Source organism: Phodopus roborovskii, unplaced genomic scaffold (genome assembly GCF_943737965.1).
Source record: "Phodopus roborovskii unplaced genomic scaffold, PHOROB, whole genome shotgun sequence".
NCBI lineage: Eukaryota > Metazoa > Chordata > Mammalia > Rodentia > Cricetidae > Phodopus > Phodopus roborovskii.
Genome location: NW_026125052.1, coordinates 12,951,415 through 12,967,476, shown reverse-complemented (window position 1 = coordinate 12,967,476; position 16,062 = coordinate 12,951,415). Strand labels below are relative to the sequence as shown.

The following is a 16,062-nucleotide window of genomic DNA, read 5'->3' as shown; positions in this document are numbered from 1 at the left end:
CATCCAAGGATATATAGGTCCTGCCTCAAAGAAAGAAAAAGATGAAACACAGGCAGCTTCCTTCTAAGAGATCTAACAATCCACACTTGAACACATTCATTGCCCACACAGGGGACATGGCCACATAAAAACAAGATAGAACCACACATGGCTTCTGTTTATAAAAGTTGCTCGTGACTACAGCTTAGTGCCAACAACCCAAAGGACTAGAATGGAAAGTTCATTCCACTGGACATGAACCTGAAGCAGCTGAGCAAGTCCAAACTGACTTTTATTTAATAACTTGTGGGTATAACATTAAACCCAGGAAGTAGAAACCCAAAGCACTGGCCTTTCAAAAGGTTCACACCTCAGCCATTTGGCAGTTTGCCTCTTTCTAAAGGAAGCTGCATCCCTCTGCCATCTGCCCATGCTGGGGACGAGTCTCTTTAGTGCCAAGCTCTCAAGAACAGCAGTACCCAAATGCACACGTCTTGCGGAGGCCTTCTCACTTCAGCTCATCTTCTCCCCCACCCCGACATTTTGAAAAAGAAAAAGCATAGTTTCTCTAGGATCTAGAAAAAGAAAAACATCTGAATTTAAACCCAGGCAGAGCCATCTGAGAGAACTAGTTGGTTTTTCCTGGCAAAGAAGGATGCTTTGTGGCTTGAAGCTAAAAGGTCTAAGAGGCTGAAAGGCTAATAATAAATATGTGTGCTTTCTTCTCACTTTGGGAAGATGCTGCCTAACTAAAAACCCATTTTCTATCTCTAGGACCCTGTGAGCATTCTGATGGCAGTCTAATGAAAAGGCCAATCTAGATGACTAAAACAACAAAGCAAAGAAAGAATTTAACACAAAACTGAGGATGGCAGTTAAACTGGGGGGCGCGGAACACGAGAGATAAAACATAATGAGGACAGCAACACTTGAGTCCAGATAAAGTATGGCTAATACTATACCCATTTTCTAAGTCTAATGAGTGGCTGGATATGTATTTATTCTTTAGTACATATATTTTCTATAGCTCCCTTTATATATAGTAAATATCTGGGATGATAAAAGCCCATTTCTAAGACGATAAGATCGTTTCTGGAAAGCAACAAGAATAATACTAAATGAATTTTTCTTTTTGAGACAGGGTTCTCATGTTGGTCCTGAATCTGATATGCAGATGAGGATGACCCTGAACTTCTGACCCTTCTGCCTCTATCTCCTCAATGCTAGGGTTACAAGCATGTACCGCCATACACTGTTTATGAGGTGCAACATGGCCAGTTTATGTAGTGCTGGGGACTGAACTCAAGGCTTCATTCATTAAGGGCAAGTACTCTACCAGCTAAGCTACACACATCCCAGGCCTCCAAATAAACACATTTTGCAGTGCTGGGAATCCAATCCAGGGCTCTGAACAAACTAGACAAGCACTCCACCAACTGAGCTACATCCCCAGCACAAATAAACATTTCAAATTAACCCTCCATGGGTTATTCGTGCTTTCCCATCACCTTGATAAATATTGAGGCACAAAATTAAAGTACTTTTAACTTTGCCAGAGAGCCACTTGCATCTTAGAACAGACACATTGGAGAATGATTTGGTAGGTCATGACTCAAGTGACAGCTTTAGGCAAAAGTCTTTTGTGGGGATTTGCTGTCCTTTGAATCAGGTATGTCACTGCATGAGTTGCAGTAAGAGAACATCTCCATCCATTTCCATTCTGCAAATTATCATCTGCACTACAACAGATTAATGAGATAAAAGGAATTAGAAGCGCTAGACTAAACAGGACAATAGCACAAAAATGTAATCATTGGCCAATTTTCAAATTCCTAGGAACCTAAAAAATCAAACAATGAATCATGTCTACCACTCCTGTCCATAAATCCCTTCATCCCTAAAACTTACAAGTATCCTTTCCTAAAGCACCTTCCAAACTAGGATGCCCAAATACTAGATTGTGTAGCTCCAATACACCTCTGCCCCTGCTAATGCACTCAGTGCCAAGATAGGCAGCCTGTGCCATTTCCAACACATCATAAGCCAGTGTGTCTGTTCATGTGCTACAGGCACAAAAACCATGTGTTCATTTTTAGTTCCAATACACAGACATCTGTGCAGCAAGGTCAGATCCAAAACTCTATCGTAAACCAACTAAAAAAACCAATGGAGGGAATTTCTAGGGATAAACCAACGGGTATAGTCTAATGCCTAAAACCTCAGGAATGATGATGGCAATAATATAAAAGGCACAAGACTTAAGTGGACAGACAATAATTTTAGAGCCATAAGCTTATTCCGACAGAGCTGGCAATCACATCAGTTTATAAAAAGTTTAAAAGGCCAACAGAGCATGAAACAAAAACCCAATGTATAGCACACCATACCACACAAGCACCTTGCTCTCAGCATCTCATGTTAGGACTTAAAAAGGCCCCTTTGAACTTGGCTGTTATGGTAACACGTGGCTGTGATTCCAGCACAAGGGAGATGGAAGCAGGAGGATCAGGTCAAGACCAGCCTTGAGCATATACATAATAAGTTTGAAGCCATCCTAGGCTGTACAAAACCAGGTACACATCTTTAATCCCAGAACTAAGAAAGCTGAGGCAGGAAAATCACCTCAAACTGGAAGCCAGTTTGGACTACATGGTGAGTTCAAGATCAGTCCAGACTGCATTGTGAGACTATATCAAAAACAGGGCAGGGGAGGGGTGGATCAACTGTTACTTGCTATACTTCTGGAAGATCTGGAAGAGGTTTGGTTCCCAGCACCCAACCTGGGCAGCTCACAACTGTCCATAACACCAGATATATGGGATCCAATGTCCTCTTCTGACCTCATCAGGCACATACAAACATACACATTAAAATTTTTTTGTTTAATAAAACCAAAAGTAGTACTAAAGAAAACAGCAGCAGCAAAATACACCCCTTCCCCTAGATCTCAAGATGCAAAGAAACAGTTTCTGATGTTGGCCAAGTCTGCCCAGGACAGCAGGGCCCCAAACGCATGCCAAAGAAACCTCTCCACCCAGAGTTGCACCTTTTTCTCCAGACAAATCAAAAATCACTACAGAACTGCTCTCCATTCTCCACTACACAACCATAAAGACTGCCAGGAGCAGCCTCAACTGTTAACCTCACTAAACAATCTTGAGAACAAGGTACCTATTCCCAACTAATATGTTACTATGTGATATTCAAACAGGGCAGATAGATAGATGTTATTTTTCACCAAGTCTGAAGAAAGACAAATCAGCTCAACATATGTAAAACAGACAAGGGAACTCCGCTGGTTTTCTTGAAATAGCAAAGTTCTATATTATACCAAGGCCCATAGGCATGAAGCCCAGCTCTCTGAATTCTGACATATGTGTGGTATAAGGCCTAGCCCAGCTCCTCAGAACAGAAACCTGATTAGTTGGCAGCCTCAATCTTACTTCATTTTAAAGAATTCTCAAAGCTAATCCATAGTATTTATTATTATTTTATTTAATTGAAGAAAAAAAGAAAATCTGAGACAGGCTCTTCCTATGTAGCTCTGGCTGGCTTGTGACTGTTATGTAGACCAGGCTGCCCTCAAACTCATAGATCCACCTCCTGGGTGATGGGATTAAAGGTGTGTGCCACCATGTCTAGCTACATTTATTTATTTTTAAGAGGTTGGAACTGGACGCGTATGTGCCACAGCACGTATGTGGAAGTCAGAGGACAGCTTGAGAGTCAGTTCTCTCCTTCAACTGTGTGGGTTCCCAAAGATTGGCTCAAAATCAAGTCATCAGGCTTGGGAGCAAGCCTGCGGGGCTTTCTTTCTAGCCCTCATACTCCTCTTTTACTTTTTTGTTTGTTTGTTTGGTTGGTTTTTGGTTTTTTTGTTTTTTCCAGACAGGGTTTCTCTGTGGTTTTGGAAGCTGTCATGGAACTCACTCTATAGACCAGGATGGCCTCAAACTCAGAGAGATCCGATTGCCTCTGCCTCCCGAGTGCTGGGATTAAAGATGTGCGCCACCACCACCTGGCTTCCTCTTTTACTTTTAAAGGCTGTGTGTGTGTGTGTGTGTGTGTGTGTGTGTGTGTGTGTGTGTGTGTACATGCAAGCATGTGTGCATGTGCCTGCTGAGATCAAAAGAGGACACTGGATCCCCTGCAGCTGGAGTTACGGGTGCTCAGGAGCTACCCAATCTGGGTGCATGGGAACCAAACTCCAGTCTTTTGCAAGATTAGCAAGTGCTCTCAACTTCTAAGCCAACATCTCTCCAGTTCCCCTTATATTACTCTACTCTTAAGAGTCAGAATATCTTGTCAGGTCCACTTAAGCAAATCCAAAGTATATGAATGGAAGTCAAGTTGTTCACTAACAGAACATGAAAACTGCTAAGCCTTAGCAATAGCTGTGGGAAACGTGTAGATGGCAAAGGTAGATGTTGAGAAGGGGAAAGAGAATTATGCCTAAAGGGTACCATAAGTGCCCCAAATTACATAGCAAAGACAGCAGAGGCCATAATTAACTTCAACTGACAATGATGTGGAAGCCTCCTAACTCTGGCAAAGGACAGAAATTTCTCAGTGCTTCAGGTACTACCATTTAAAATAAGAGAACAAGTGAAAACTCTGAGCTACTGTTCTTCCAACAAGGGAGGGCTTGCTTAGGAGACGCAGACCCACAGAAATCACAACTACCCTGGCCAGACTTAGCAAGGTTCTCACAGCTCCAGGCTGCCAGCACGACTGGCACATAATAAGCATGGAAAAGCTAGCAAGCAGCACTAACACTTAGCACAGGAAAAAAGTATACCAACTCAATCTTATCACTTCTCTTCCAAAAAGCACAAAATATTCCATCCAGTTTTCTCATCTTCCTTCTATTCCTATAAGGACATGAACAAGACATTCACAGCTGTCTCATTTCAGACAGAAAAGGGGAGGATGAAATGACAAACTGCCCTCCATCTCACAGCTAATGCTGAAGTTCCAAATTCTCTATACAACATGCTGCCTCCAAATAGCAGTCAACCAAATGTTTACACACAAATACCTAGCTCTTCTCCAATTCATCAGTAAAAGCTCTTGAACCAAAAAATGTCTTTCTCCAGTGCCCTGAACTAAGCTGCTTTGCAAAGGTATAGCCTAATTTGCTCTGCAGCAGAAATCTGTATTGTGCTTAGTGTGAGGGTTGGTGATGGAGCAGCCAATGACCATTAAATTCTGCTTCCAAAGGCAAAAAACTGTACGTTATATGCCTTTTCTACTTCCTAATCTATTAGACTTAACAGCTAATTTCACGGCACACCTCATACTAGATGTCTCGGGAATCTTACACTAAGTCCTGGTCAATGGGGAACAAAGGCAAGACAAACCACAAGAAAATTACCAATCCATCCTATGTCATTACCCACAGCTTCAATCCTGCCGTCCACCCTCAGCTGATGCAAATTCCATCCATATTGGTAAGTGGAGCATCAAATATAGAACCTATCGGGGAGGGGGATTACGACGACCCAGGACAACTGTTTCAGCAGCCACTTTTCAAGATCTGAGTTCTCAGCAAGAGTTCACAAAAAAAAAAAAAAAAAAAAAAAAAGTGGGCTCTAAGTAAAGGGACAACCCACTGGGGAAAACAACCTGGGATTTGGACTGATCATGGCATCTATTTAGAAATGGCAACACAGCCCAATGGAACAACGCCTTTTATCTTGGAGTATTCAAATTCCCTTCAGAAATCCACATCCAAGAACAAGTGATTTGCATCCAGGATCAAGGGGGGGGAGCACTAAAAAAATTCAAATAGTAGGGGCTAGAGAGATGGCTCAGCAGTTAAGAGCACTGGCTGCTCTTCCAAAGACTCGGGTTCAATTCCCAGGACTCAGATGGCAGATCACAACTGTCTGCATAATTTCAGGGGATCAGACACCTTCATACAGACAAACATGCAGGCAAAACACCAATGAACATAAAATAAAAGTAAATTACAAAAAAAAAATATTGGGCTCGAGATACACTTATTTTTCAATCCCCACCCCCCAAGAGATTCTAGTGTTCAGCAAAGTTATCAATTTATCAGCTTTTTGGCTTTGGTTTGTCTCTGTCAGTATGTTTCAAGAATATATCATATAAACCACACCTTGACTAATCACCGCCAGGCATGGTGGCAACAGGCCTGTAACCCTGGCATGGGGGAGGCTGACTCAGTACTCAAGAGATCTAGACCAGTCTGGGCCACATAGTGGGTTCAAAGCATGCTTCATCAGCATAAAACCTCATCTCAAAACAAAACAAAAACCACCAATTCAAGTCTAAGAGAGTCAGAATTACAATTCACAATCAGTTATTCCACAAGGTACAACACAACTATGCCCTTATGTCAAAAGTCCATCCACTTTTTAGAAATTCAGGGGGAAAAAACTCAACGTTTAAGTTTGGAATTGTCATTAAGTGGCCTAGAATTCAATGTGTATAACTCACTGAGAATTCTCCACATCTGTGAAAGCCAGAGTGCAAGCATAAAGCTATTCTCGGAATGTGGTCAGCACACACACAACTTAGCAAATATCTAAGAACTACCAGGAGAATATTAAGAATAGAGATGTCCAGCTGATTGCTGGCCAAATTCCCAAGGCCATTTTGCATGCATATATATGGAGAGAGTGGGGGCAGGTGCATAGAGAGAATAAGCAAGATGGTCAAGATAATAATAGGCAGGTGATTGGCACTAGCTTTTCGGCCCCAAGGCACACACTTCCAACAACCTCCCAGCAGCAGTGTTAGTAATGATAGACAGATGGGGGGGGGCTTAAAAAGTGGGGCCAGTACAGGGATGGTGAGGCAGGGCTTCAGATCATTCCCAGCAAGGGACGCTAACCCACTAAGAAGTGTCACCGAGCGTGAACTCTCCAAGAGTAAAAGCTGTTTCCACAATTAGCTCTGATCTAATGGGAGATGTCACCACCTTTAGTCCCAAGTGTCTGCCTTCTCCAGAAGTCCACAGCTTGCGAACTGACAGTATTGTGTTAGCAGTAGGGGAAGCGAAACAAGAAACTGAAGTTTGTCGCCTGCCACCACCACCCCCCAGCCATTCTCACCTCCCCGCATCCAGCTCCCGGCCCGAAGAGCCTCCCATGTCCGTCAGGCTCGCAGCTGAAGCTGCCAGATCTCCAGAAGGCCTCTTGCCGGTCCCATCCCCACCGCCCGAGCCGCCGTTGCAGCTCTTCGTGCGAAACAGACGACTGAGACGGATTTTGAAGGAGCCCTTTCGAGAAGGGCCCGCGAGGGGCCGGAGGGGCCCGGGAGGCGGTGGCGGTGGGGGAGGTTGCTGATGCTGATGCTGATGCTCCCCTCGGCTCAGGCGCCCTGGAGGGACCAAGTCCTGCAGCGGGAAGGGCACCGGGGGTAGTTCGGGGCCCGGGGGCTGCAACAGAAGCCGGCCACCCCCTCCTCCTCCACGGCCCGGGCTGCTGAGCTCCTCTTCTGAACAGCTGTTAGTCTCCAGGCTCTCGGCCTCCGATTCCAAGCCTTCTAGGACCAGCAGCGCGTCGCTCGTCTCCGTGGGGTCCTCCCCGGCCTGCGGGGCGGCAGCAGGCGGCGGGGGCTGCGGCGGCGGCGGCTGCGGGGGGCACGGGCACGGGCACGGGCAGCAGCCTCCGCCGGCAGTCTTGACCCCCGGCCCCGCCGGCTGCCCGAGCCCCAAAGCAGCCAGCTGCGCCTCTAGTCCAGACACCGGACCCCAGGTCCGCTCGAGCGCCAAGCCCGGCGGGAGGGCCTTGGGATCCAGCGCACAGCGGTGCCGGGGACACAGCAGTTCCGAGGGTCCCGGCTCCGGGGCCGCCTCCGCGTCCTCTTCCTCCGGCGGCCGCCCCACGTTGCGGAACACCATCAGCTGCGGCGGCCGGGCGCCCCGCGGGCCGGGCCGAGCGAGGAAGGGTGGCGGCGACGGGCCATGGCCCGGGGGCGGCGGCGGCGGGCCTGGCTCGGGGGCCGCCTCTCCATAGCCGAGGAGGCGGCTCAGGACCCGGTACGAAGCGGCGGCCGCCGCCGCCTCGCCGTCCCGGAGCTCGGCCCCCTGCATCGGGGTGAGGGAGGGAGGGCGGGCGGCTCGGAGCCGGGCTGGGTGGGGACTAGGCCGGGCCCCGCCGGAGCCCCGCCCGCCGCGGCCCCCGGAGCGACAGCGCTAACGGCCGCCGCGGCCTCTGCCTCACAGAGGGGGCGGGGGGCGCGCGGAGCCCAGCGCGAGCCCAGGCCGCGCGCCGCCGCCGAGGACCGCCCCCGAGACGTCACTTCCTGGTTCGGTCCCGCCCCCTTCCCCAGGGTACGCTGCGTCGGCCTCTACTGAGCTTGACGTTGTTCCCCGCCCTGGTTGCTATTGGCCGTCAGCTGGTTCTGTGGCCTCCTTGGTCTCTGGCACCGACCCCTGCCTTTTCACTTCCTGGGCGCCCAGGCCCAGTCTACCCTTCCCTGTGGAGCGGGTTAGGCCTCGGAACCCGAGTCTGGACCTGGGAGAGGGATGCAGCCCCTGGCGCTGCTTGTGGGTCTTGTCCCATCTATGCTGCTTGGGGGTGTATGACCTTGGCCAAGTCATTTCATTAGATCTATATCCTCTTTCCTGCCATCTGACGAATTATGGAATGACTACATGAAAATGTGTTCTAGATCCGGCGGTGTGCTGTTCCACGTTAAACAACTGATTCTTTGGGGGAAGGAAGGGTGTGTATATAGTTTTGTCATCATGAATTTGACTGAAATTAAGGATGTGTACTACACAATTTCCAAGGAATAATAAAAGTGTACAATAATAAAAGTGTACAATAACTCACTGCCAGATGTTGCTTCCACTGGGTTTTGTCATAGTGTGTGTGTCATGTTGAGAATAGAGTCCTAGATGGGGCACATGCTAAGGATCAATTCAACCACCAGACCTCATGCCCAGCCTTCCCAAACTGGTTACACGTGACCAAGGGGTGCAATTTAACAAATGTTTTTACTGATATTTTCCTCTATTGATGCAAAAGGACAGCAAAAAACCGAAGACAAACTTCATCAATTTGCCAATACTGGTGGCAACTTTGCTGAATCAGAACTGGTTTCGATGACTAGAAGGGTTTCTTCAACTTTTTGTGTTATTTCCTAATGTAACCCTACAGATGTACAGGAGGTATACATCAGAGCTACTCTCATTCTCCATCACGCGCGCGCAAAACAAAGCATCAGATCCCCTAGAGCTGTAATTTTTTTTCTGGGAACTGAATTCCAGTCCTCAGTGTGCTGTTAACTGCTATCTCTCCACTTTCTTCCATCTTTTTTTTTTTTTTTTTTTTTTTTTTTTTTTGTGAGAGAGGGGGTTTCTGAGACAGTTTCTCTGTAACAGCCCTGGCTGTCAGGGAACTCACTCTGCAGACTAGACCTGCCTAGAACTCAGAGATCCACCCTGTCTCTGGCTCCTGGATGCTGGAATTAAAGGCATATACTACTGCTACCCAGTTCCTCCATCACTTTTTAAGTCAAGGTGACTAGGGTTTTTGTTGGGGTTTTGTTGTTTTGGTTTTGGTTTTGTTTTTTGAGATGGGGTTTCTCTGTGTTAACAGCTTTAGCTCTCCTCCTTCTACAGACCAGGCTGGCCTGGAACTCAGAAATCTTCCTGCCTCTGCCTCCTGAGTTCTTGAATTAAAGATGTGCATCACCACCATCCATCTATATGGGTTCATATTTTAATGTGTAAACATATATATAAACTTACACACACACACACACACACACACACACACACACACACACACACGGGTTGAACCCAGAGCTTTGTGCATGCCCAGTAAACACTCTACCTATACCTCCAGTTCTATAAGTTTATACAATTTAATTTTGAATAGTAACTACATTTTTAATTTGTTTTTTAAGTGTGTATGGATGTTTTTCTTGCATGTTTTGTGTGTGTACCACTTGCCTGCCTGATACCCACAGAATCCAAAAAAGAGTGTCAGATCTTCTGGGACTGGAGTTACAGACAGATAGTTGTGTGCTGCCATGTGGGTGCTAGGAATTGAACACAGATCCTTTGGAAGAGCAAACAGCACTCTTTTTAAATTAATTAATTATTTATTTATACTTTACTTGCATTGGTGTTTTTCCTACATGTAGTCTGTGTGAGAGCGTCAGATCTTGGAGTTACAGACAGTTGTGAGCTGCCATGTGGGTGCTTAGAATTAACCCTGAGTCCTCAAGGAAGAACAGTCAGTGCTCCTAACCACTATACCATCTCTCCAGCCTCACAAACAGCACTCTTAACCACTGAACCAACTCTCCAGCCCAGCAACTATGTTTAACAGCACTTGATCTTAGTCAGAAGTCCAAGAAGTTATTTTATCTAACAACTGTCTTACAAAATTCCAAAAACTGCTGAGTGGTGGTGGCACATGCCTTTAATCCTAGCACTCTGGAGGCAGAGGCAGGCGGATCTCTGAGTTCGTGGCCAGCCTGTCTCAAAAAAAAAAAAAGGAAAAATATCCAGAAATTTTAACAATTGAATTTCAGGAGCTGCCATAAGTGTGCCCACTACCGCCACTAGATCTCAAAGCAAGCATTGCAACTTTGCTTACTTGGCCAGGATGTTGTGAGGACCAAATAAGACCAAGTTTGTGTGGAGATGTGACTGAAGGTAGAAAGCCTAGACAGGAACCCACTGCAATTGTTCTTGTGGGAGACGTTGAAGTTCACAGGGGATAAGGAGAAAGAAGCAACTAGCAAAATTTAGCAATTTTAGTATCTGAAGAAGCTTTGAGGGAAAGATTAAAGAACTACTATGTTGTGTGCTTGGTATATGCACCTATGCAATCAGATGCTTTTGTATGTTTGTGCGTGTAGATCTGCAATGGTATAGAGTCAGGGGTTGATGTGGGTCTCTCATAAGTATAAGGACTTGAGATTGTATCCCCAACACAGTATAAAAGCCAGGCAGAGCAGCATGTGTCTGTGATACCTGGACTGGGGGTGGGGTAGACTCCTGAAGCTCACTGACCAGCCAGTCTAGAAACTTTACCATCTGAGCCATCTTCCCAGCCCAGAGGGGCCCTTTCAAAATGGAAGTTTGCTCACAGCCTGTGATTATAAAGATTCATGTATGTATGTATGTATGTCTGCATGCATGCATGCATGTCTGCATACCAGAAGACAGCATCAGATCCCATTATAGATTGTGAACTGCCATGTGGGTATTGGAAGACGATCTCAGAACCTTTTATTGTTTTATTTTTTGAGACAGAATTTCTCTGTATTGCTTTAGAACCTGTCTGGAACTCACTCTGTAGACCAGGCTGGCCTCAAACTCACAGAGATCTGCCTGCCTCTGCCTCCCGAGTGCTGGGACTAAAGGCATGCACCACTAACGCCCAGCTGAACCAAGAACCTTTGGAAAAGCACCCAGTGCTCTTAACCACTGAGCCATCTCTTGAAACCCTCAGCCTGTGATTGTAATTGTGCATCCTTTCTTCACTCTTAGGATAGAGAAAAGGCTCCTTAGGACCCTGCTGGTCTTCCTGCTGCCTCTCTCACACACACTGCCCATAACACTGTACCTTATCTGTCCCATGCAGTACAGTTCCACTAACACTGTCATCTCCCACATAGATGGGCATTTTGTGATTATTTACCACCCCCCTCTTTCCTCAGTGTTAGAGACCAAATCCAGAGTTTATACCTCCAAAGTGAAACTGTAGCTCAGCCAGGAAGCAACATGTCCTGCCTTTTTGTTTGTTTGGTTTTTGTTTGTTTGTTTGTTTGTTTTGGCTTTTGAGACAGAGTTTCTCTGTGGCTTTGGAAGCTGTCCTGGAACTAGTTCTTGTAGATCAGGCTGGTCTCAAACTCACAGAGATCTGCCTGCCTCTGCCTCTCCAGTGCTGGGACTAAAGGTGTACACCACCACCACCTGGCCTGCCTTTCTTTTTTAAAATAATTTTTATTTATTTTTATTGTATGTGCATTGGTGTTTTGCCTACATGTAGTCTGTGTGAGAGTGTCAGATCTTAAGAGTTACAAACAGTAGTGAGCTGCCATGTGGGTGCTGGAAATTGAACCTGGGTCCTCTGGAAGAGCAGCCAATGTTCTTAACTGTTGAGCCATCTCTCCAGCCCTGTCCTGCCTTTCTAATCTCCTTTCTTGGGTAAATTTTCCCTCTATTTGTGCTTAGTAAATTAGCCAGCCTTCAGATGGAACTTTCCTCACTGCACCAGGAAGATGTGCCTGGTCTCTCTTCCCGTGGATTCCAGTTTGATTTCCACCACCTACATCATGGTTCACAAATGTCTATTTCAGGTTCCATGGGATCCGATGCCCTCTTCCTTCTGGCCTCCTCAGGCACCAGACTTACACAATGTAAGTAGGCACACATGCAAGTAAAACACCCATCATACCCATTAAAAAATTAAATAGCCAGTTGGGGTGGTATGTGCCTCTAATCCTAGCACTTGGAGGCAGAGGTCAGTGGATCTCTGTGAGTTCAAGGCCAGCCTGATCCAGGACAGCCAGAGATACACACACACACACACACACACACACACACACACACACACACTCTACCTTTCCTACTAAAATGTAAATTCTAGAAGGCTGTGTTTGCTCTCTGTCCCTCTGACTGTCTGATGTCAGAGACTCTGCCTGACATGGAGTAAGGTCTTTGATACAGAAATATGGAATTGTTGTGCAACCTTAAGCCTCATAAAAGGTCACTGATTCAAATTCACCTCTAATTCTGTAGAACAGAATTAACAGCCACTCTTATAAATGAAGAAACAAACTGACATGCAGTGAGTTATTCAGCTATGGTTAATCCATTCAAAAAGATGTAGTGGAATTTAAAGCTAGAGGTCTGGCTGCAAAGATTTCCTTCTCTACCCTTTCTCCCCTCAGCTACTACTCATGTCACTCAGATTTCTAGAAGGGAAGAAAAGGAAAGAAAGAGTGAGAGAGGAAGAAAGTTAGGTGCTATAGGAACCCAGAACATTGGCTGCCTTAAACAAAAACTGACTTCCAAAGATCCCTGGCTCTCTGGGAAATACTCTGGCCCCAGAGATAATCCCCTGACGGCAAGGACTGTAGCTCTGCAACGCCCTCTGCTGTCCAGCTGCTATCTTTTTTCTTTTCTTTCCTTTTCTTTTTTTCCCTAAGAAGAGATTACTTAAGTCTGTACTATTACAGATTCCCCCGAGGTATAGCACACAGCTCCTGGTCAGACAGAGAAAGGACAAGAAAGAAAAAATATAAAGGAAATATTATCTCTCTCTAGTTCCTTAATAGTACAGGCCTACACCCCTTGTCTGGGAAAATCATGAAAAAGGAACCTTAATTTAATACTAGCACTCAGAAGGGAGGCAGAAGTAGGTGGATTTCTGTGACTCTGATGCCAGCTTAGTCTATATAGTGAGTTCCAGGACAGCCAGGGATACATATGGAGACCCTGTTTCAAAAATAAACACATCTACAAATAAAATGAAAAGAAACTTCTGGGTGACTTAGACTCCAGTTAAGTTGGCTTTTGCTTTGAAATACAATGAATGTATGTATAAGTATTTATAATAATTTTAACATACAATAAAGAATTTATTAAATAAACTTATACTGAAATAGTAACAACAGATGTCTCACACCTGAGAGGCTGAGAAGCCCATAGCTGCTCAGTCCATGGGGCTGGGTACCTCAGCAGTCCCAGTCTGGCACCCAAAACCAGAAGAGTTGCTGGTCCTCAGTGATGGAAGTCTGCAAATGCTGGTTCTAATTCAGCCAAAGAACAGCTGCAGCTGCAATAACGGAATAAATTAACTCTGCAACATGAGAGATAGACCAACTGAGCAAAAGGCAGATAATCTCCCTCCAGCCACACCCCCTTCTAGTCTAGACTGCTACCAGATGGTGCTGCCCCACATTTGGGTGGGGTGGATCTCCCCACATCAATGAAGGCAATCAGGACAATTCCTTAGGGGAGGCTCCTTAACCAGGTGATTCTAATTTGTGATAAAAGGCCAAGTCAGCTTGGGCTATAGAGTGAGCATGAATATATTCATAAACATACACATACATATATAGTGGTGGCTGTGTACAGGGTTAGCAAGAAGGCTCAATGGGTAACGGCACTTGCCTCCAAGCCTGTCAACCTGAGTTCAAAACCAGGATACACAGGGCAGAAAACCAACTCCCACAATTTTCCTCTGACCTCCACATGTGTGGTATGTTGTGGAACATGCCTCACTCTCTAATACACAAATAAATGTAAAAATAACTAGGGTAGGACACTGCAGCAATGTCTCCACTGCTAAAGTGCTTGCTGCAGTCCCAGTACTCAAGTAAAAAGCTGGGCATAGCCACATGTACCTATAATACCCAGAGAGAGAAACAGGGGGAGCTCTGGGGCTGGCTGGCCAGCCAGTCTAGCTGAACCAGTGAGTTCCAAGTTCAGTGAGACTTTCAAAAAAGTTAGGTAGAAAATGATTGAGGAAGAAACCAGCTGTTGACCTTTGTTTCCCACATACATAGCTTCATGCTCAGAGACACATAAAAAAAAGGTAATAGCAAGCCAGGTGGTGGTGGCCCATACCTTTAGTCCCAGCACTTGGAAGGCAGAGGCAGGCAGACCTCCGTGAGTTTGAGACCAGCCTGGTCTACAAGAGCTAGTTCCAGGACAGCCTCCAAAGCTATGGAGAAACCCTGTCCCAAAAAACAAACAAACAAAAACCGAAAAACAAAAACACAAAACAAAACAAAGCAAAAAAAAGTAATAGTGAAACTTTATTTATTTTGGTTTTTTAAGACTGGGCCTCTCTATGTAACTCTAGCTCTCTATGTAGCTCTGGAACTGTCTATGTAGACCAGGCTGGCCTTAGACTCACAGAGATCTGCCTACCTCTGCCTCCTACATGCTGGGATTAAAGTCCTGCACCACCATATCTGACAAAACTTTAAATATATACTGGGCTGGTGATGAACCAGCCTGCCTCCATCTTGGGATTGAAAGCCATCTTACAGTAAAGACAAAGATACATTCTTGTTTATGCCTCACCTGTAACCTTAACTACTCATGGGTCTGTACTGCCTGTTCGGGGAAAACAGCAATCACATCTTTGTTTCAAAAAGTTGTTATAACCATCTTGTAATCCTACTGTTGTTTCAAAAGGTTATTATGACTACCTTGTTATGTTTATTTTCTGCTCCCCTCACCCTAAGACAGGGTTTCTCTGTGTAGCCCTGGCTGTCCTGGAAATCACTCTGTAGACCAGGCTAGCCTCAAACTCAGAAACCTGCCTGCCTCTGCCTCTGCCTTCCAAGTGCTGGGATTAAAGGAATGTACCACCATCATCTGGCATGTCCTATTTTTATAACCCCACTGAAAGACCCTCAGAGCCAGGACCTTCACGTTCCAACTCAGGAAAGGTGACACCCAGATCACTCATGAGAAGCGGTCTTGATGCAAACAGCATGAGGACTTTTTTATTCCAATTGCACTGGTGTCCACAGTCATACAGCACTCAGGGGTAGAGTGCAGAATTGAGGGTTTACAACAAAGCCGGAGCATCGCAAACCAATCATCCCAAGTATCAAGAGCCCTTGAGGTGTGGGCCAATTAATTTAAACCATTTTATAGTTTTTTCACCATTTTAAGTCATCCAAGCCCTCACTTTATAGAACAATCAGTTTTCTATAGCCCCAGAGGTCTGCACTTGCGCGGGCTCCTGGGTGGGGTGACAAATGGCAGTTAGGATAGGTCACTAGGGCTGGGGTTTCACAAGCAGTTTACCTACATCAGATAAGCAGTTAGTTAGCTCATTACCAGGCCAGGATCATGTACTCAAGGGCCTGTCTGTCGCAAGCAGCAAGGAGTCTGATCTTTTCCCTATTTACTGGCAGAGGACCGGGTCTGGAATTTGAGGTTTTTAGGGCTTTTTAGATAGTATTTCTAAACCTCTAGCTTCCTGGGGTCATTGGAGAGTTAGGCTGTATTTTCCATACTTTCACCACCATTTGGAAATCCCCTACCCCTGAGCTTTAAAGCCTTTTCTTAAACCCAACTTTTTAGGAGGAGGCAGCCTGTATTTACAAATTTTTAAAAGC

The 16,062-nt window shown here is 45.7% G+C and overlaps 1 protein-coding gene across 3 annotated transcripts in view; it reads right to left on the bottom strand.

Moving 5' to 3' along the window:
* The window catches only part of Socs7 (suppressor of cytokine signaling 7), a 39,320-nt gene extending 31,079 nt beyond the window's left edge, over positions 1 to 8,241 (bottom strand). For 2 of the 3 annotated variants that reach the window (XM_051175291.1, XM_051175296.1), the window contains exon 1: positions 7,062 to 8,241. In XM_051175291.1, the coding sequence (XP_051031248.1) occupies positions 7,062 to 8,044 (983 nt within the window). In that variant the 5' untranslated portion in view covers positions 8,045 to 8,241. The remainder of the gene's footprint in view (positions 1 to 7,061) is intronic. The other variant, XM_051175292.1, reaches the window with a different exon arrangement.
* Between the last annotated feature and the right edge of the window lie 7,821 nt (positions 8,242 to 16,062).